The following is a 22,899-nucleotide window of genomic DNA, read 5'->3' on the forward strand; positions in this document are numbered from 1 at the left end:
TGACTGTCACCGTGGTGATGGTGATGGTGAGCTGACTGTCACCGTGGTGACGGTGATGGTGAGCTGACTGTCACCATGGTGACGGTGATGGTGAGCTGACTGTCACCATGGTGACGGTGATGGTGAGCTGACTGTCACCATGGTGACGGTGGTGGCGAGCTGACTGTCACCATACTGATGGTGAGCTGACGGTGATGGTGAGCTGTCACCATGGTGATGGTGAGCTGACGGTGATGGTGAGCTGACTGTGACCATGGTGGTGGTGAGCTCACCATCACCATGGTGACGGTGGTGGTGAGCTGCTGACCGTCTTCGTGCCTTCAATGTCTCCCCCAGCTCCTCCACGACTTCCACCCCAAGAAGAAGCAGAAGACCAAAGGCGTCTACAAGGTGAGTGGCTGGTGAGCGAGCCGCTGGTGAGTGGGTGAGCGGGTGGGTGAGTGGGCGAGCGGGTGGGTGAGCGGATGGGTGGGTGAGTGGGCAGGCGGGCAAGCGGGTGGGTGGGTGAGTGGGTGAGCGGGTGGGTGGGTGGGTGAGCGGGCGAGCGAGCCGCGGGTGAGCCGGTGAGTAGGCGAGTGAGCGGGTGAGCAGGTGAGCTAAGTGGGTCTCATGGTGATGGTGGTGGTGGTGATGATGATGGCGGCGATGATGATGGCTGTAGTGGGTCTCATGGTGGTGGTGATGATGATGGCGGCGATGATGATGGCTGTAGTGGGTCTCATGGTGGTGGTGGTGATGATCATTTGACTGCTTCCCTCCCTCCCCCTCCCTCCCCTCCCTCCCCGCGTAGACGAAGAGCAGGCAGCCGCTGTGCACCAGCCAGATCTTCGCGCAGGACGAGCACACGGCTCAGACGGAGCTCTTCTCTGCCAAGTTTGAGCTGGCGCGGAGCAGCGCTGCCAAGCGCAGGATGTCACTCAAACCCGTGTGGGTGCCCGCACGCTCACCCACCCACTCACTCGCTCACCCACTCACTCACTCACCCGCTCACTCACTCACTCACCGACCCACTCACTCACCCACTCACTTACTCATCCACTCACCCACCCACTCACTCACCCACTCACTCACCCACCCACTCACTCACTCACCCACTCACTTACTCACCCACTCACCCACCCACTCACTCACCCACCCACTCACTCACCTGCCCACTCACTCACTCACCAACTCACCCACCCACTCACCTACCCACTCACCCACCCACCCACTCACTCACCCACTCACCCACCCACCCACTCACTCACCCACTCACCCACCCACTCACCCACCCACCCACTCACTCACTCGCCCACCCACCCACACACTCACCCACTCACCCACCCACTCACTCACTCATCCACTCACCCACTCATCCACCCACTCAATCACTCATCCACTCACTCACCCGCCCACTCACCCACCCACTCACTCACCCATTCACTCGCCCACCCACCCACACACACACTCTTCCACCCACTCGCCCACCCACCCACACACACACTCTTCCACCCACTCACCCACCCACTCACTCACCCACTCACTCGCCTACCCACCCACCCACCCACTCACTCACCCACTCACTCACTCACCCACCCACTCACCTACCCACTCACCCACCCACCCACCCACTCACCCACCCACCCACTCACTCACCCACTCACCCACCCACCCACCCACTCACTCACCCACTCACCCACCCACTCACCCACCCACCCACCCACTCACTCACTCATCCACTCACTCACCCGCCCACTCACCCGCCCACCCACCCACACACTCTTCCACCCACTCACCCACCCACTCACTCACCCACTCACTCGCCTACCCACCCACTCACTCACCCACTCACCCACTCACTCGCCCACTCACCCACTCACTCACCCACAAACTCACCCACCCCCCGCTCATCCACTCACTCACCCGCCCCCTCTGACGTCGCCTGTGCGTGCGTGCGTGTGCGTGTGTCTACGTGTGCGTGCGTGCGCATGCGTGTGTCTACGTGTGTGTGTGTCTGCGTGCGTGCGTGTGTCTGTGCATGTCTGTGAATCTGCGTGCGTGTGTCTGTGCATGTGTGTGTCTGCGTGCGTGTGCGTGTGTCTGCGTGCGTGTGTGTCTGTGCATGTGTGTGTGTCTGCGTGCGTGTGTGTGTGTGTCTGTGCATGTGTGTGTGTCTGCGTGCGTGTGTCTGTGCATGTGTGTGTGTCTGCGTGCGTGTGCGTGTGTGTCTGTGCATGTGTGTGTGTCTGTGTGCGTGCGTGTGTGCGTCTGCGTGCGTGCGTGTGTGTGTCTGTGCATGTGTGTGTGTCTGCGTGCGTGTGTGTGTGTGTGTCTGCGTGCGTGTGTGTGACTTTGTGTGTGTGTGACTGTGTGTGTGTGTGCTGCGCTCTTTTCAGGTTGGGGACAAATCTCTTCCAGAAGAATCCCAAGCATGTGTCGGTGCCGTCGGAGAGGTGAGCACCCCACACCGCTGATGGTGATGGTGTTGATGGTGTTGATGATGGTGTTGATGATGGTGTTGATGGTGTTGATGGTGTTGATGATGGTATTGATGGTGTTGTTTATGGTGTTGATGTTGTTGATGGTGTTGTTGATGGTGTTGTTGATGGTTTTGATGTTGTTGATCGTGTTGATGGTGTCGATGCTATTGATAGTGTTGTTTATGGTGTTGATGTTGTTGATGTTGTTGATGGTATTGATAGTGTTGTTGATGGTGTTTTTGATGTTGTTCATGTTATTGATGGTGTTGTTGATGTTGTTGATGTTGTTGCAGCGGTATCAGCTACGAGACGCCGCTGTCACCTGTCCAGGTGGCAGCGCTCAGGGCGGAGAGAATCGCTAAGGAGAAGAAGCTGAGAGTGGGGGTGGGGGGGGAGAGTGGGGGGAGAGTGGGGGGAGGGTGGGGGGAGAGTGGGGGGAGAGTGGGGCGATGGTGGGTGACTAAGTGCGTGGGTGAGTGGTGGGTGAATGGGTGAACATGCAAACACACATGGCTCTGATAATAACAATATGATGCATTGTCTTCAATAACAATGTAACTATTACACTAGGATGCATTGTCTTTAATAACAATGTAACTGTAACAATATGATGCATTGTCTTTAATAACAATGTAACTATAACACTAGGATACATTGTCTTCAATAACAATGTAACTATTACAATAGGTTGCATTGTCTTCAATAACAATGTAACTATTACAATATGATGAATTGTCTTCAATAACAATGTAACTATAACAATATGATCCATTGTCTTCAATAACATTGTAACTATAACACTAGGATACATTGTCTTAAATAACAATGTAACTATAACAATATGATGAATTGTCTTCAATAACAATGTAACTATAACAATAGGATGCATTGCCTTTAATAACAATGTACAGTGAGGGATAAAAGTATTTGATCCCCTGCTGATTTTGTACGTTTGCCCACTGACAAAAAAATGGTCAGTCTATAATTTTAATGGTAGGTTTATTTGAACAGTGAGAGACAGAATAACAACAAAATCCAGAAAAAAAAGCATTTCAAAAATGTAATAAATGTATTTGCATTTTTATGAGGGAAATAAGTATTTGACCCCTCTGCAAAACATGACTTAGTACTTGGTGGCAAAACCCTTGTTGGCAATCACAGAGGTCAGATGTTTCTTGTAGTTGGCCACCAGATTTGCACACATCTCAGGAGGGATTTTGTGCCACTCCTCTTTGCAGATCTTCTCCAAGTCATTAAGGTTTCGAGGCTGACGTTTGGCAACTCGAACCTTCAGCTCCCTCCACAGATTTTCTATGGGATTAAGGTCTGGAGACTGGCTAGGCCACTCCAGGACCTTAATGTGCTTCTTCTTGAGCCACTCCTTTGTTGCCTTGGCCGTGTGTTTTGGGTCATTGTCATGCTGGAATACCCATCCACGACCCATTTTCAATGCCCTGGCTGAGGGAAGGAGGTTCTCACCCAAAATTTGACGGTACATGGCCCCGTCCATCGTCCCTTTGATGCAGTGAAGTTGTTCTGTCCCCTTAGCAGAAAAACACCCCCAAAGCATAATGTTTCCACCTCCATGTTTGACGGTGGGGATGGTGTTCTTGGGGTCATAGGCAGCATTCCTCCTCCAAACACGGCGAGTTGAGTTGATGCCAAAGAGCTCCATTTTGGTCTCATCTTACCACAACACTTTCACCCAGTTGTCCTCTGAATCATTCAGACGTTCATTGGCAAACTTCAGATGGTCATGTATATGTGCTTTCTTGAGCAGGGGGACTTTGCGGGCGATGCAGGATTTCCTTCACGGCGTAGTGTGTTACCAATTGTTTTCTTGGTGACTGTGGTCCCAGCTGCCTTGAGATCATTGACAAGATCCTCCCGTGTAGTTCTGGGCTGATTCCTCACCGTTCTCATGATCATTGCAACTCCACGAGGTGAGAACTTGCATGGAGCCCCCGGCCGAGGGAGATTGACAGTTCTTTTGTGTTTCTTCCGTTTGCGAATAATCGCACCAACTGTTGTCACCTTCTCACCAAGCTGCTTGGCAATGGTCTTGTAGCCCATTCCAGCCTTGTGTAGGTCTACAATCTTGTCCCTGACATCCTTGGAGAGCTCTTTGGTCTTGGCCATGGTGGAGAGTTTGGAATCTGATTGATTGATTGCTTCTGTGGACAGGTGTCTTTTATACAGGTAACAAGCTGGGATTAGGAGCACTCCCTTTAAGAGTGTGCTCCTAATCGCAGCTCGTTACCTGTATAAAAGACACCTGGGAGCCAAAAATCTTTCTAATTGAGAGGGGGTCAAATACTTATTTCCCTCATTAAAATGCAAATTAATTTATAACATTAACATGCGTTTTTCTGGATTTTTTTGTTGTTTTTCTGTCTCTCACTGTTCAAATACACCTACCATTAAAATTATAGACTGATAATTTCTTTATCAGTGAGCAAACGTACAAAATCAGCAAGGAATCAAATACTTTTTTCCCTCACTGTACCTGTCACCGGATAAGTAAGCTATTGAGTGAAATAAAATTCCTTGGCTAAAAATCATTGCTAATCCCATTTTATAAGAATGCATTTTTCCTTGTGGGATGCTTTGGTCTCTAATTATATTCTACCAGGTTCAAAGCGTTTTTCCAAGATGCATTTTTGTTCATAGGTTGCATTGAGCAATTCACACAATTTTCCTGTGCAGCAAAAGTGTTATTTTTACATCACCATAATGATTTAGAAATACAATACTATGTTACTTGATGATGATGACGACGACAATGTTGATATGCAGTATTTACTTTTTTTAATGGAAAATAATACAAAAATAAAACTGAGACACCTTTATATATCATCATCGTCATCATCATCAGCCATGGTCAATGAATGGAGGCCTCCCCAACCCACCACCTTTGACGATGCTATGATGTAATAATCCAACTATGACCTGCACACGAGCTGATTTCATTGCTCCATCTCCCAACTGATGCGTTACATTCTTTGACTGCCATGCCTGTTAACAATGGTTACTTTACAAATAATTCTGGTCCCACCATATGGTGTTGTTCAGGAGATTAATTTGCTAATTGACATTGTTTTGATCTCTCAGTTGTTCAGCAACAGCACTTGCATGTAACAACAATAATATATCTTCATCAACATCACGATACACTAAATATGAGCTTGGGTAAACAATGATCTTTTAATGATTTATATGTGCTGATCTCTCATTGCTTAGCTTATTGAAAATGTGGAGGAAGATACCGTATTATAGACCAAAAAATATCCATAATATACAATCACAAAGCAAACATTGTGTGTCATTGCCGAGTACATGATATGAACTGGATAATGCAATAATTGATTCACATTCTAATACATACGTGTGCACATCTGTTAATATTTTTTTCACCTTGCGCAACAAATACGTTACAAATGTGAAATTAAATTTAGTATGCGTGGAGAACGTCTTTCACACCGTACGTAGCCAACCGTGCTATAATCGGAGCTGCGACATGATTCCCTGATTGCATGTGCATCCATGTGTTGCTTTGTGCTCGGATTGCTTCTTTTTCATCGTCAACAGTTACAACAATAAACGCACATCAGTGCTTTAATCAAGCATTCTTATTTTCAGTGGTCGTGGGTGCTGTGTCAAATTATTTCCATGCATTTAGGGCGATTTTAACTTGGGGACAAATGATCGGAGTAGGTTACATGTCAAGACGTTATGTAAAGACCGCGAGAGGTCGCTTAGTATATCAACTAAATGTTGCAAATTCTTGGTTCTTTCGGTAAAGTCACGTAGAAGGGAAACAATCAAATAATAAAAATATAAAACAATAAAATTCTCGCTAGAAGGGAAACAATAAAATAATAAAAATATAAAACAATAAAATTCTCTATTATTTTATTGTCTTCCCTTCTACGTGGTGGTGACTTTACCGAAAGAACCAAGAATATGAATCCCTGCAGTCACGAAAGCTTTAAATCAACAATTTAAATGTTGCAAGTTTGACAAATGAAAGAAAGTAAATTGAGTTATGTAGAAAAAACAGCTTGCACAAGCTTCTGCCCACCCCCCAGCACACAAATCCTCCCAATCCCCCCCCCCACTTCTCCCTTTCCACCTCCCCACCAGTATATAGCAGCCTATAAATGAAACATGCAAATAAAACAATATGCAGCAAAATCTTGGTTTTCATGCTCGTTTCAAATTATTTGAATGATAAACAAAGCTTCGAGGGTTATTTTGCATTTTAGTAAATACCATAACCAAGCAAATGTGAAATAGAATTGAGAGTCAAATGACTTATCATCAAAGTCATTCTCTATCCGCTTCTGGAAGAAGGCCTTCCAATGTCCATCTCTCAATTGTCTTGCGAGTGATCTGAAACAATGATCAGGAACGGAACTCACTGACAAATCAAATGTAACAATCGCACACGTTGGGAATTTCGCTGCGAGACAGAAAGCGGGACACAATGGATGGGCACAAGTGCGAGTAGAGCATATAAGTACAGTACAACAATGGATCCTTCAGCTGACCACCTTGCACCCCTGCAGCTGCCCATGCCAACCTGCTATGCGTGTGGTCAGCACTGCGCCAGCAACATCCAAGTTAAAACCTGATTATCTTCCAGGATTTGACTAGATCGGGTACATTCTGGGTTATTTGGGCATAGCTGCTGCTGCAGATGATGATTGAAAAGTTTTCATCCTGTGAACAAACGTAGCCCCCCATTATGGGAATGTGGAAATTTCACCTTGTTTGGTTGCTGGCATTGGTGATGAGAGTCACTCGATGCTTTTTATGTAAGCAAGAAAATACTTCGTATTTTGTTTATGGAATTGATTGACAAATTGTACGTGATTTAAATAATATGAACAAACTGCCTTGTATTCCTGGTTCTTTGGGTAAAGTCACCACGTAGAAGGGACACAACAAAAACAGGTCCCTGCAGGGTGGGCTGGTAGGAACGCAATTTTATTACATTGTTACTTCCAAATGTTGGGTGCAATAAGACATATCAAGTCTCTGCGCTGTCTATTGCTGATTTTACACCCAACAGCATGAGATTTCACTTCGTTAAAGTATTGAAAGGGGACGGACGGACGGACACATTAATCTATTGCAGGCTGGTACACTCAGTTTACAACTTCGTTCCTACCAGTATAATAAAAATATAAAACAGTACAATTCTCACGACATTTCGACTGCAACACAAGCAATCATCATCAGGTGTGAAAACCACAGCAAGAAAATTTGAAAAAAATGGCAGTTATTTTTAACGATAGCACCACGGAGAGCGATTTGGCAGTGATTCAGATGGACGAGTCCATCTATGTTCGGAAAAGAGGAGGGGGGGAAACGAAAATAATGGATGCGGTCTGAAAGTCACCGTAAACGTTAAAAACAAACGCAACTTTTTTCAAATTTTCTTGCTGTGGTTTTCACACCTGATGATGATTGCTTGTGTTGCAGTCGAAACGTCGTGAGAATTTTATTGTTTTATATTTTTATTATTTTATTGTTTCCCTTCTACGTGGTGACTTTACCGAAAGAACCAAGAACATTAATCCCTGCAGTCACGAAAGCTTTAAATCAAAAAGTAAACTGCCTTGTATTTGGTTTAACACGTCGTAGGCTTTCGTGACCAATATCATCCCATAATACAGATTTTTTTGCGTTAGATCGCGTCAATATATAAATGTTGTGTCGTTAAACCTGCCACCACCCAACAAAGCCAATAAGTAAGGTTTGTCACGTGAACAGAACGTGCCAATTCGTTACTGGTACAGCACATCGGTGTGTTGGAGCGCACAATCACAACATTTACAATCTGAGTACGACGTTTCGCTAGTAATTACAACAAGCCTTATCTGGCGATAGCCAGATTTGTGGATAAATCCTCCTGCTTATGCAATCTAACCCCCAAAAAACTATAAATTATGGATGATATTGGTCGCGAAAGCCCACGTGTTAAACTGACAAAACTCTTTGTTGGCGGTTCAGTGATGAGGGCGGATATGCTATAATGCAAAACAATCGTTTAATTAAATCTGAGATGATTTACAAGCATGCGTGTGACATTTTATAGCACACTATACACGGCAACATTATTATGTAAGCGTATTGCGTGTAAAGATGTGAACCATTAATTTTCATAAATTATTTTCACTTGTGCAAAACGGGAAAAAAACAGTTAATCATGAATTCATGAAATAACCTTGCCTGTAAAAATAGCTATCACAATGATTTCAATGTAATATTTGGTCATTAACATCGGCCACAATCGGAGGAAGTGGGAATATTTCTGGCTGTATAGCATTGCCACTAAAATGCAAAGCCATTCTATGGCAGTTTAGCAATGAGCAATTCCTGAAACTCAAGTTCATCCTCTTTAGGGCAATGTGTTTGACAAATGTCAGTTTCTTTGTTATTTTGTACTTGCACATCATTCCAGGTCCCTCGATTTACAAAAGGGATGCCGTTCTTAAACAAAAAAAAGGACTTAAAACACGTGGAAAGCGAAACTGCGTAAATTTAACGATTTTCCCACTTTCATTTAATTTTCGGGATCCGTTTCGGACGGCCACTCCAACTCTACTCCTAACCTAAAAACAGGTCCCTGCAGGGTGGGCTGGTAGGACCAGTCTCTGCGCTGTCTATTGCTGATTTTACACCCCAACAGCACGAGATTTCACTTCGTTAAAGTATTGAAAGGGGACGGACGGACGGACACATTAATCTATTGCAGGCTGGTACACTCAGTTTACAACTTCGTTACTACCAGTAAAGTACACACCTATATCGCTTGTCACAGCGCAACAAAAACTACAATAGAGAACACAAATACCAAACAAATGTATATTAAAGTTAAAGCGAAGACGAAAAAAAATTAACCAGTTAAAAGGGTAAAACCTCTTCCTATATCTTGTTACTGGCAAATGAGGTCTCATAATGTAAATGCTCACCCCAAGCACCTCAATACTCTGATAGTGCGCTGTTTTTGAGTTGTACGCCTTTTGGCGTCTTCTGGTCCAACACCAATGGAGACTAGGCTCTAAGAAAAGCTGTCTCGGGTGTGAACCAATCAAATTCAAGGACAGTGCATATTATTATGAGAGTTGTCTCTTTTGTTTGCATTTTGACTGCTTGTGTTGTGGTTATTGCAAACATGATGCCTTGAATAAAGGTGTCAGTTTTTGTGCCAGTTAAAAGGGTAAAACTTATTACTATAACTCGTAAAAATCTCTGCATGTTGGAATGACTGGAAAGTTGACGTGCTGTAGGGATGCTGAGACTCTCTAGCGGATGGATGACGCAGCCTCACGGCCTGTTCTCGATTGATCCGGTGACACGTGCAGTGTGAAATTTCGTTCACGCGGAAAATCGATTTCGTGAATCGAAAAGTGTCCGTAATTTGTACAATTGCGTGAGCTAATTCCTTTGTCAAAGCGTTTTGCTTCCTCTCACACGGCTTAAAGGACGCGACCTGGGCTTGGCTGTTTTCACTCCAACGCTGTCCTCATGACAGCACGGTCCCTTCACCTGATGAAGGCCGCTTGTGTTGTGGCCAAAACGTCGTGATTTTTGTTATTTTATTTTTTGACCTACGTGACTTTACCGAATAGAACCAAAGAGTGATTGCGTGAGCGCCAAATGTCGTGAGCCGAACGTTCGTAAATCGAGGGACACCGGTTGTCGCAACTTGCCGTTTCTTATTCCGCTATCGTCAAATGGAACAACGGGGAAAAATGAGTCGATTGTTAACCTCCCTAACGCGTCTATTGGTACAGAACACCCTTACAAGTGTCTCTCTGAACTCGCGAGCGTGTAAGCCATACACAATGGGACTCGGACCTTGAGCATGAGGTTCTGCACCACGTGACTGGTCATAATAATCAAGAACGAGTTTTTCGCCATAGTACAGAAACACCGGCAGCGCCAAAAAAGAAATCTGCACCAAGTGGTACGTGACGGTTTTGCGAGCGCGCTTGGTTCGCCATCCCTAAGTTTCCCGCTGCGCTTTCCTGCAAATTGTATACAACGCGGTTGAGTGAACAGAACTTCGTCGTGCGAGTTGGAATAAGCGAATGTATGGCTGGTTCTGCGTAGCATCATGCATGGTGGGATGCTTCTGGATACTACCCACGTGCATCAAGTCTTTGTTCAGCTTGCATACGCATCTCACATGTTATCGCGGATTGTGATTTACCACCATTTAAGTTGTTATAACGCGATGTTTCCATAACGCGCAGTTCTTCAGGAAAGCAACTACCATATTTGTTTCTATCTACGTGGCTTTACCGAAAGACCCAAAGAATAACTACCATATTATATGAGAACACATATAGCTTACAACTGTAATTGAACTCGGGCCGATGGATAAACTTGCGGTGTGGTAACCACCGTGCCACTCATGCCCCTAGTTTGCATAACAATTGCTTTTTCTTAATGTTACGTATGAATTGCTCTTACCTGGTATGAATATAATCAACACTTGATGTAATCAAGTAACAAGTTGTAACGTCCGCTACTGTCATATTATACGTGTAATTAAGTAAAGGGCTGGCCAAGCGAATTGTGAGGTGCTTTGTTAATCAAAACAATCCCTAAAGATGTGGCAAGAGCCAATGTTCACGATTGTGTGGACCGGGTGAGTTTTATGCATTCTCTAATGATCTCCCATGAAACTTGGCAGCCTGAGCAATTAGCAATTTGTCACCAAGTTCCCATGGGATCGAGCGTCCCCTGCATCTTTTTGCAATGTAACAAGCTGAACGTGTGGCAATGTTTTTTTATTCATTGCAAATGGAACAACCTGGAATCGTGAGCCTAATTAGAGCGTAACATGAGTTGAGCTCTCGATACAGATGTACATATATTGGTATACACTCGTGACATTAAAAAGCATGACAATTATAGAGCAATAATACAATGTGACACTTCAAATGAAGAATGCATGCATTTGTATGTAATTTCAGCATGGACACAATGTAATGTAATTACGACATGGAAGCATCAACTATCTTCTTTGGTTCTTTCGGTAAAGTCACGTAGAATGAGAATAAAATAATAAATTGATAAAATAAAATAACACAATAATGTTTATAATAATGTTTATTACATCCCTGCGTATGATGAAAATGTGGTCAGGACCTAAATGCCAATTTGTCGAGGTCTGCTCTCCACGAGAGGGGGCTTCAGGAGAGAATTCGTTTAGTTTTGCTGTTCCTCCGTTGAAGGAGCGCAAGGCCACAGTGATTTGCAATGTGGGCCGTAGTTTTGTCACTGGGCACCGTCTTACAGTCTTCTATTTATGATGGAGAGCTTGCCGAGAATGAATGGCAGGCCTATAGTAATAGATTTTACCCTTTTAACTGGCACAAAAACTGACACCTTTATTCAAGGTGTAGTGGAGTAGATAATGCGCATAGGAATTGGCCATGTACAGTACATACAGACAGACAAGGAGAACGGGTCACACGAGGTCGAACAGGTGGTCGAGTCGCAAGTGCTGTAAACAAACCCAAGTAATTAAGGGAGTCGTGGCACAAGGGCTGTGATTGGTCGAGAGGCTGTTAGCGTTAAGTGGTGGCGTCGGAATGTCTGATGAGGGGGACAGGTGCGGGCTGGCGGGAAACGGCCAGCGAGCCACGTGGCAATTAATTAAGGCTAATGCGAGAGGGGATAAAACGCGAGGTGGTTTGAACGGAGGGGAGTTGCTGTTGGTGGTTGCTGTTGGAGAGTTGCTGCTGGGAAGTTGTTGCTGGGCAGTTGTTGGCGAGAGGTGAAGAGATACGGAGAAGACAGCTGGAAATGTTAGGGAAGAATAGATAGAGAGCCGGACCCCAAAGACAGTAAATAGCGATAGGGAGAGTCAGCGTTAGCGGAGATAGATAGAGTCACTGTGTGTGAATAGATGGAAGTCACTGCGTGTGAAGAGATAGCGGCGATACTGTGTGTGAGGAGATAGACGATGAACCATTGTGTGTGGAATAGATAGAAGACGAACCACTGTGTGTGGAAGTGATAGAAGACGAACCACTGTGTGTGGAAGGGAAGACACTGTGTGTGAAGAGATAGGCGAAGAAGCACTGTGTGTGGAAGGGGATGCACGGACGATGCTGAAGTAAATCGGAGTGTCCGAGTTAGCGGAGCACGGAGAGAATTACTGTGTACGGAACGATGGAATAAAAGTGACGGCGGAAAAAGAGACGGTTGTCGTCCGAGTGAATTCACGGCACTACATTTGGTGTCAGAAAAAGTACGGAACACGCCACGATGTCAAGGAAAGCGGCAAAGAAGAGAAATGTGCCAGTGGACTCGGGCGGCGACAGCGACACGACGATTTGCAGCCCGGCCAGATGGCCGGCAGTACTCTGGACGGTGACAGCGGTTCGGGTGATGCTGAAGGCCCAGGATCGCCGGAGGATTGGCGAGTCCTCATGACCCAGTGGGAGGCCAGAATGGAGAAGTTGTCGGAGGAATTCCAGAACTTCTTGACGGAGAACCGCATTCAACTACCCGTACCGGGTCCACCACCGGAGGTTGCCGCTCAGCCGGAGCGGTTGGAAGAAGATGACGACGAAGACGACCAGTCGGAGGGACCGCCACGACGGCTACACGTACAACGATTTGAGGCCAAGGTGGGAGATTGGACGGCATTCATACGAAGATTCCGTGCGGCTTACGAGTCCCTGAAGTGGACGGAGAGTGCCGCGTTACGAGCACTGCCGACGGCATTGGATGATGACTCCTTGGCGACTTTTAACGGACTCCCTGCCGCTGTCAGAAAAACATTGGACGGTGCTATTGCAGCAATGAGGAAGGTCTACGAGCCGCGGTCGGTCGCCAAACGTCGATTTCAACAGAGGAAACGGGAGGCCATGGAGTCCCCCCTGGCATTTCGCAGCGCCTTGCTGGCCCTCGCCCAGGTTGCGTACCCGGCGATGGACGAGGAGGGCTGGGACTCCCTGCTGCAAGAGAAGATGTTACAGCTGGCAAAGGAACTGAAAGTCGTCTTGTCGCTCCCGGACAAGGATGATGACGACGACGTGTCATCGTTGCTGATCGCCAGGAACATACAAGTCAACCTTGATATACGAGACGAACCAGCAGCGGCGGTAGCGCAGCCGTCGCTGACGAACCCTGCCGGGGCTGCGAGCACGGTGGCGGTGGTGGTGGACGAGGCGCCTCCGATGGCAGCGGCGGCCGGAGTGTCGACCGGAGACCGACGGCGTCGTCCCGGGGCATATGGAGACGGCGTGCATCGGACATGCTACGAGTGAGGGCGGAGGGGTCATCTCGCCCGCGACTGCTGGAGACGAAGAGGTGGTCCTCCGTGGACGCCGAACAACTACGGCGGGTGGTTCCCCCAAGACCAAGGATCCCGGGTGAGTCGAGATGCATTCAATACACGGCCGCCCTATCCACATCACTCATCCGCGTCATCTCAACCGTATTCATCGGGTTCGGACAGTACGCATAGCCGGGATATGTGGGGCGCGTTGGTACATCGTGTGTTGGGGGCCGCGCCGGGATCGTCGGATGTGATGGCATGTATTCAAGGTGTTATGGTACGGGTTATTGTGGATACCGGGGCATCGGCAACTCTCATTTCGTTGCAAACATTTCGGTCGCTGCCGACGTCGCCTGGATCGTTAGCGCCAGTGGAAGGGCCATGTGTAGCGGCAAACGGGGGTAGTTTGGGCATTATGGGCTGCGTGGTTGCGACAATTCAAATTGGGGAGGTTATTGTGACAGGAAGTGTTTTGGTTTCAATGGCCTTGGCGGTACCGTGTTTGTTGGGCACGGATTTTTTGCAAAAGATGCCAATTAAGATTTCAGTGGAAAAAGGTTGTTTGGAATTACCGTCGGGGAAATGTATGAAATTTTTGGGGACGCCTTCGAAATTTGCGGTGGCGAACGCTGTGGTGCAGGCCGTGGTGAGCCGCACCGTGCGCGTCCCGCCTGCATCGCAAATATTGGTACCGCTACGGTTAAAGGAATTGCCTTGGGATGAGCTACAGGAGGGAGTGCTGTTGACACCCTCAAATGCTGTGTCGAGAATGCCCACCGTGGTAGGAGCTTTGACTATAATACCAACTTATTGTGATCCCTTCATTCAAATTGTAAACGCGGGGCACGAAGAGGTTGTTATTCAAGGGGGCACTCTGTTGGCGCACGCAACGGGTGCGCCGGGTCCAGAAACAAAAACATGTTTTGCTACGGGGCAGGATGAAATGTTGTCAAGGGAGGAGGACGATCCGGAATGATTAAGGGATCTTTACGAACAAAACCCAGAGTTATCGCCTGTGCAACGGTCGAGATTGCATGCGTTGCTAGTGGAATTTAAGGATGTGTTCAGTTCAGGGAAATACGTGGGTCGAACGACGTTGTTGCAGCATCGTATTGACACAGGGAACGCACCCCCGATCAGGTTAAATTCGCATCGTGTAGGTCCTCTTGAGAAAGAATGTATTCGGCGATCTGTTGAAGAACTGCTAGAGCAGGATATTATCGCCCCATCGTCCAGCCCGTGGGGAGCCCCTATTGTCCTTGTTAAAAAACGTGACGGAACCATGCGATTTTGTGTTGACTATCGGAAATTAAATAAAGTTTCGGTGGCGGAAGCATACCCGCTTCCACGAATTGATGATTTGCTGGACGCCCTGTCCGGTGCCAGAATCTTTTCGACCCTCGATTTGTTGTCGGGCTTTTGGCAATTGCCCTGGATAAAGAGTCAAGACCTAAAACGGCATTTCGGACACCACAAGGATTGTATCAATTTAACGTGCTCCCGATGGGACTCCACTCAGCGCCGGCGACCTTCCAGCGATTAATGGAACTCGTGTTGTCGGGCCTGCAGTGGGAGTCATGTTTGATATATTTAGATGATGTGATTGTTTTCAGTAGGAATTTCGATGAACATTTGCAACGGCTGCGCGCCATTTTTGGCAGAGTGCGGCGCGCTGGATTGAAATTTAAACCACAGAAGTGCCAATTGTTGAGAACATCGGTGAAGTATTTGGGGCACGTCGTTAGTGCGTCAGGAGTGGCCACTGATCCGGAAAAGACGAGTTGTGTGCGTACATGGCCAGTGCCGAAAACAGCAGGGGAAGTGCGTAGCTTTGTGGGCTTTGCATCGTATTATCGGCGGTTCGTTAAGGATTTTGCCACGATTGCTCGACCATTGCATACGCTGACCGGGAAAGGTGTAAAGTTTCAATGGGGGATTGCTGAACAGAAATCGTTTGAAGCGTTGCGGGCCGCACTGGCGGACGCACCACCGTTGGGATACCCGGATTTTACGAAGCGATTTATACTTGACATGGATGCCAGTGATACGGGCATAGGCGCGGTTTTGTCACAAATGGTTGATGGCGTCGAGAGAGTGGTGGCATATGGCAGCCGGGTGTTATCGCCGGCGGAGCAAAAAACTGTGTGACGCGTAGAGAATTGTAGCGATTGTCCATTTTGTTCGGCAGTACCGACTGTATCTGTACGGCAGGGAATTTTTGATCCGCACTGATCACGCGGCACTACAGTACTCGCTGCGCGTGGATCAGCCGTCGGGGCAGATGGCTCGCTGGCTTGAGACCCTCCAGGAGTACTCTTTCACGATCCAACATAGGAAAGGAACGCGCCATGTAAACGCGGGTGCTTTGTCGAGGTTGCCGCGACCGGCTGAGACGTGTCGGTGCGCAGAGGGCTCGCTGCGTTGCGGCCCACCGCTGCAGGAGGTTCCGCAAATGGTCGCTGCAGCGGGTTCGGGAGTGCCAGGGATAATCCCTGGAGCAGAAATTGGATTGTTGGGGTTGTCATTGAAACAGTGGAAGCAACTGCAGGTAGAGGATTCCTCGCTGACCAGGATGAGGCTGCGTGCCTCTCGTTCAAGGGGATCGGAGGATCGCCCATTTTTGATGTTGACGGAGGGGTTGCTTGTTCGCTGGAATGTGGAAGCGCAAAAATTTTGTATTGTTGTCCCGAGGATGTTGCGGGGGAAACTCATTAACGAGATACATGAGAAATTGATGCATTTGGGGGAGAAGAAGACCGCGTTGACAGTGGGGAATGAATTTTACTGGCCGGGAATGTTTAATGATGTGAAACAGCATGTAAAAGCGTGCCAGGAATGTGCGCGGAGGAAAGCGCCGGCACGGCCATATCGTGTCCCATTGCAATCGATTCAAGTTTCGAGAGTGAACGAAATTGTGGCACTAGATATTTTGGGTCCGTTCCCCGTCACCCCCCGAGGGCACAAATATTTGCTTGTCGGGGTGGAATACTTAACTCGTTGGCCGATGGCCTGGCTGCTAGTAGACCAGTCAGCGACGTTGATCGCTGAGGCTTTCTTGAAAGGGTACGTCTTATATAAGGGGGCCCCGGAACAATTGCTTACTGACCAAGGCAGAAATTTTCATCGAAATTGATTAAAGACGTGTGTGACTCGCTGGGGACCAAAAAGATCCGGACGTCCCCGTACGACCCGCAGACTGACGGGATGGTCGAGCGGCTGCATAAGACGCTGACGTCCATGCTTTTGTCACCAAGTAAACACCGCTCAAGATGATTGGGACCTGCATGTTGCAGCGACGCTGGCCGAGTATAGATTGCCCCCGCATGCCTCAACGGGGTACTCGCCATTTTTTCTAATGTATGGACGAGAACCAGAAGCGCCGGCTATTGTTAAATTGGGAATTCGTAAGCGAGAGAAATCTACGACGGTGCCTGCTCCAATGCAGGTGGCTTTAGACCGTCTGAGGGAAGCCCGGGAGGCTGCATTGAAAAATACGGCACGATGACAAGCCGCTAATGAAAGATTGTACGGCAGGCAGCAGCCACGAGAGCCGTGGAGTGTTGGAGATAAAGCCTGGTTGCACTGCCCCATGGTGCCGGTGGGAACGTCCCCGAAGTTTCACCACCCCTGGCAGGGGCCCGTTGATATTGTGGAGGTTTTACGGGATCAGAGTGTGCGAATAAAATTCGATCGTCGGACATGGTTTGTTCACCCGTCGCGCTTGAAGAAATTTGTGTTACCATATGATGCGTCATCCCCCATCCGAATGCGGCCTGTATTGGATGTGTCCGACGAACCTGTGGTGAGGTCACAAGTGCGCGTGTCCCAGAGATCTACCCCCCGTGTGCCTGCAGGATCGCCCTTTTTGGGCAGGGTTACCGACCGGACGCCGATTGAACGGCCGCAAATCCGGACCAATGGCCATCCCGACCGTGAACGACGGACAGCCCCGCCAGTGGAGTGTCGCTGGGACAGGGATGGGTGCAGGGTGGAGCCCAGAAGCGCCCCTCGTTGGCGAGACGAGCGAGGCCCTCCCTTACCGCAGGGTGTCCCGTGCAGGGGAGATGGGCCGGCAGCGGAAACCCGTTTCAGGAGGAATACAATACGTTGACTTTGGGGGTTTGGGAATTCTGTATAAAGGTGTTGTGTGCGTGTCGTTGTGTGGTTGTACAAAATGGTTATGTGTTGCGAATGCGTTATGTATATATGTTTTCATCGTTACGTCCGCTTCACTCCACTACTCCAATTCGAGTATATCGTAGCCGGGAACGGCTAGGTTCTTTCATCACGGGGGGGGGGGGGGGGGGGGGGGGGGGGTGATGTAGTGGGGTAAACGATACGCATAATTAAATTGGCCACATACAGTACATACAGACATACAAGCAGAGTGGGTCACATAAGGTCGAGCAGGTGGTCGAGTCACGGGTGGCGTAAACAAAGCGAAGTAATTAAAGGAGTCATGGCACGAGGGCTGTGATTGGTCAAGAGGCTGTTAGCGTTAAGTGACGGCGTCGCGAAGTCTGGCCGTTGGACAGGTGGGAGCTGGTGGGAAAATGCCAGCGAGCCACGTGGCAATTAATTAAGGCTAATTGAAAAGGGGATAAAACGCTAGGTGATTTGAACGGGGAGTTGAGTTGTTGTTGGGCAGTTGTTGGCGAGAGGTGGAGAGATACGAAGAGGAGAGCTGGCAAATGTTAGGGAAGAATAGATTGAGAGCCGAACCCAAAGGACAGTAAATAGCGACAGGGAGAGTTAGCGTTAGTGGAGAGGTAGTTACGGCGGAGATAGGTACAGGGAGAGTTACAGATAGAGTCACTGTGTGTGCAGAGATAGAGTCACTGTGTGTGAATAGACAGGCAAGTCACTGTGTGTGCGGAGATAGATAGAGTCACTGTGTGTGCGGAGATAGATAGTCACTGTGTGTGAATAGATAGATAGAGTCACTGTGTGTGAATAGACAGGCAAGTCACTGTGTGTGCGGAGATAGATAGAGTCACTGTGTGAATAGACAGACAAGTCACTGTGTGTGCGGAGATAGAGGAAGTCACTGCGTGTGAAGAGATAGCGGAGACACTGTGTGTGAGGAGATAGAGAGAGAACCACTGTGTGTGGGAGGAGTATGAGCGGACGGTGCTGAGGTGAATCAGAGTGTCCGAGTTGGCGGAGCCCGAAGAGGAGAATTACTGTGTGTGCGGAACGATGGAATAAAAGTGACAGTGGAAGAAAGGCGGTTGTCGTCCGAGTGAATTCACGGCACTACATTTGTATTCATTTTTTAAATTATTTTTCAATCTACGTGACTTTACTGAAAGAACCCAAGACTATAGATGTTGAAACTGTTCTCAAAGATGAGGGTGGGTGGGGGACTTCTATCCTATGACTAGAGAGACGATGTTCGTACCATTCTCAAATATGGGGGGAGCTGTCGCCTTGGTGCGAACGTGGCAGGCCATGAGGCTTGTTTTATACAAACTTCACCACGCTGCCCAGCGCAGATTGCTGACCCGTTCAGGTATCACTCGCCACAAACACGTGAACTGTGCACCGGACTCGAGCTCAGGTTGGCCGGGTTTCCCCGAGCGAGTGCAACGCCTCATCGCGTCTGCCTTCACAGCGCAGGCAACACGACGAACCAAAGTGCCACGTCGTTACGAGTTGGAAATGAATTCCCTAGCGGATAAACGTGGGGTAACATTAACCTTCATTTGACATTGCTCTACACAAGCCATTGCAGTTTGTGATAAAGCCGACATTGAACTCATCCCAGATCTGCATTAAGACTGACCACCCCACTGTAAGCCGTGAACCCGGCTGCGTTGTGGCCACAGAGGGGAAGGAATGTTCGCGTTGGCAGCCTTTGCATGGTGCGCTTGCAAAATGCGGGCGGGTGGGTGGCTTGGTTTTCACTGCGAACGTCCTTCCAAAATAACGCCACACTGACAACCATGTACACGGAAACACTTGCGTTTCGCGGACATGAAGTTGATTTAAAAAAAAAACATTCATTTTACGTCACTCAAATTTCCCACTCGACCGTTAAAGCGCAGCGACAGGGGGCGGTGGCGTGACAGGTAAGCGATGTTGGCACGCGTTCACCACAAAGCAACGCGGCACGACAGGAAGCCACTGCGGTTTCACTCGCCGCGGACGTTAGCAGGAGTTGCGTTACGTCGCTTGTTTGAAACATTCACTCAAGGCATTTCTTTTTGATGTGAAGCTTTCGTGACTGCAGAGATTCATATTCTTGGTTCTTTCGGTAAAGTCGCCACCACGTAGAAGAGAAACAATAAAATAATGAAAATATATAAAACAATAAAATTCTCACGACGTTTCGACCGCGACACGAGCAATCGTCGTCAGGTTATGAAAACCGCAGCAAGAAAATTTTAATTTTTTTATTGTTTCCCTTCCACGTGGTGACTTTACCGAGAGAACCAAGAACATCGATGGCATTCCGTGACGACTTGGAAAGCGGGGGCATCAGACATCGGCCTCGACGCCTCTTGTCGACGCAGTTGCGGTCGAGCGGCTTGCAGGAGCATCTTCACCTCGAAGGCAACGTCGTTGCTCACACCGTGGTGCATCTCCGTGTATTTGGACCTGCCCGTGGACGGCTTCCGCCGGGCGGTCCGCGAGGCGCTCGTCGCCGTGCGCCTCGCGGCGGTAAAAGTAGTTGAAGTTTGAGACGATGATGGGCACGGGGAGGGCGATGGTGAGCACGCCGGCGACGGCGCACAGCGAGCCCACGATCTTGCCCACCGCGGTCACGGGACACATGTCGCCGTAGCCCACCGTCGTCATCGTTACGACGGCCCACCAGAAGGCGTCGGGGATGCTGCGGAACTCCGAGTTTTGTTGGTCGGCCTCGGCGTAGTAGACGGCGCTGGAGAAGAGGACGACGCCGACGAGGAGGAAAAACACGAACAGGCCCAGCTCTCTCGTGCTCGCCTTCAAAGTCCGGCCCAGAATCTTCAAGCCCCTGGAGTGCCTGGACATCTTGAATATACGGAACACTCGCACCAGCCGGATCACCTTCAAAATCTCCAGCGACGTGGCCTGCTGGCCACGGCCCCGGCGCTTGGCCATCTCCGTGCCGAGGGTAACGAAGAAGGGCAGAATGGCCACGATGTCGATGATGTTCATGACGCTTTTGAAAAATCCTGGTTTGTTGGGACACGTCAAAAACCTCACCAGCAGCTCAAAGGAAAACCAAATGATGCAAATGGTTTCCATAATAAAAAATGGATCGGTGAAAGGGCTGCGATCCGTACTTTCGACCCGCGTGTCGTTGACGTCCTTTGCCGGGAGAAAATTCCGTCTATTCTCGTCCCTGAATTCAGGCAGAGTCTCGAGGCAGAATACGACGATGGAGATGAGAATGACCAGTACGGAAACGATGCCAATTCCCCTGGCCGGGACGGAACTCTCGGAGTACTCGAACAGCAGCCACACCCGCCGCTGGAACTCGTCCGATGGCAGCGGCTCCTCCTCCTCCTCCTGGATTAAGCCCTCGTCCTCCCGGAACTTGACCACGGCCTCGCCGCTGAGCTCGAAGAACTCGATCTCCTCGCCGAACACGTCGACTGAGACGTTGGCCGGCCGCCTGAGCCGCCCGCCGGACTGGTAGTAGCAGAGGATGGCGTCGAAGCTCGGCCGGTTCCTGTCCAGGAAGTACTCGTCGCGCAGGGGGTCGTAGAAGCGCGACCTCTTGCCGGGGTCGCCCAGGAGGGTGTCCGGGAACCGCTCGAGCGTCTCGAGCCGCGTCTCGAAGCGCAGCCCCGACACGTTAACGACGATCCTCCCGCAGTCCTCGCGCGTCAGCGGCGCTGCCGTCCCGGCGCCGGCTTCGAGCGGCGCCGCCTCGTCCATGGCGTCTGGGGGCGGGGGGGAGGGGTCAGGCTGGCAGGCGGCGGATTTCGACAGCGAGAAATGTCAGTGGGTACAAAGCCACGTGGGGTAAAAAAATATACGCGGGAAATCAGCGGCGGCGGCACAGGAATGAAATTGTATGTTTCGTATAAGTAAGAGTGGCTGTAAATACTCTTTGGTTCCATTCGGTAAAGTCACGTAGGTAAGAATAAAATAACAAAAATCACGACGTTTCGGCCACAACACAAGCGGCCTTCATCAGGTGAAGGGACCGAAACGTTGTGATTTTTGTTATTTTATTTTTTACCTACGTGACTTTACCGAATAGAACCAAAGAGTATGGATCGTTGCAGTCACGAAAGCTTCAAATCTAGAACTCCATCCGTCTGTTCCTGGCCCGGCACCCTCTTGTCAAATTGTAGAACCCATTGGTGGCACCGTGAGTCAAGAAATTTGCCCACCCCTGGGTTGGACTCTCGGGCGCGTTCTGCGCTCCTCTGGCTGTCACTCAGACTGGAAGAGTCACACTCCGACTCGGTGCATCACACAGCCTTGAGAACAACGTTTAAACTATACTCTTAGCTCTTTCGGTAAAGTCACGTTGAAGGAGACACAATAAAATAATAGTTTCATATATATTATGAGACCTCCTTTGCCAGTAACAAGATATAGGAATAGGTTTTACCCTTTTAACTGGCACAAAAACTGACACCTTTATTCAAGGCATCATGTTTGCAATAACCACAACACAAGCAGTCAAAATGCAAACAAAAAAGACAACTCTGATAATAATATTGGCACTTTCCTTGAATTTTGACGTCTTCTGGTCCACACCCGAGACGGCTTTTCTTAGAGCCTAGTCTCCACTGGTGTTGGACCAGAAGACGCCAAAATTCAAGGACAGTGGATATTATTATCAGAGTTGTCTTTTTTGTTTGCATTTTGACTGCTTGTGTTGTGGTTATTGCAAACATGATGCTTTGAATAAAGGTGTCAGTTTTTTGTGCCAGTTAAAAGGGTAAAACCTATTCCTATATGTTTTATATATTGTATTATTTTATTGTTTCCCTTCAACGTGACTTTACCAAAAGAGCTAAGAATATGAATCACTGCAGTCACGAAAGCTTTAAATCAAAATTTAACGTTTAAACTATTTCGTGGAAGTAAGTTGTTTTTGCTGTTGTCAGCAGGCGCATCTCTACACACTTGCAATGTCCTGCAACAGGCGGTGGCCTTGGGCTGCGGTCGTCTTTGCAACAG

At 48.6% G+C, this 22,899-nt stretch overlaps 1 protein-coding gene across 1 annotated transcript; it reads right to left on the reverse strand.

The window, feature by feature from the left end:
- Positions 1-19,454: 19,454 nt before the first annotated feature.
- On the reverse strand, positions 19,455-22,075 carry LOC116937096 (potassium voltage-gated channel subfamily A member 3-like). The gene has a single exon (XM_076059371.1). The coding sequence runs from the start codon at positions 21,637-21,639 to the stop codon at positions 20,251-20,253; it is 1,389 nt and encodes a 462-aa protein (XP_075915486.1). The 5' UTR covers positions 21,640-22,075; the 3' UTR covers positions 19,455-20,250.
- Positions 22,076-22,899: the final 824 nt, after the last annotated feature.

This window comes from Petromyzon marinus, unplaced genomic scaffold (genome assembly GCF_048934315.1).
Source record: "Petromyzon marinus isolate PM22_M1 ecotype Great Lakes invasive population unplaced genomic scaffold, UKy_Petmar_22M1.pri1.0 PM_G_Scaffold_10, whole genome shotgun sequence".
Taxonomy (NCBI): domain Eukaryota; kingdom Metazoa; phylum Chordata; class Hyperoartia; order Petromyzontiformes; family Petromyzontidae; genus Petromyzon; species Petromyzon marinus.

What these genes read in the sequence shown, in the direction of transcription:
- LOC116937096 (XM_076059371.1), bottom strand. Translation starts at nt 21,639, where the DNA reads ATGGACGAGGCGGCGCCGCTCGAAGCCGGCGCCGGGACGGCAGCGCCG.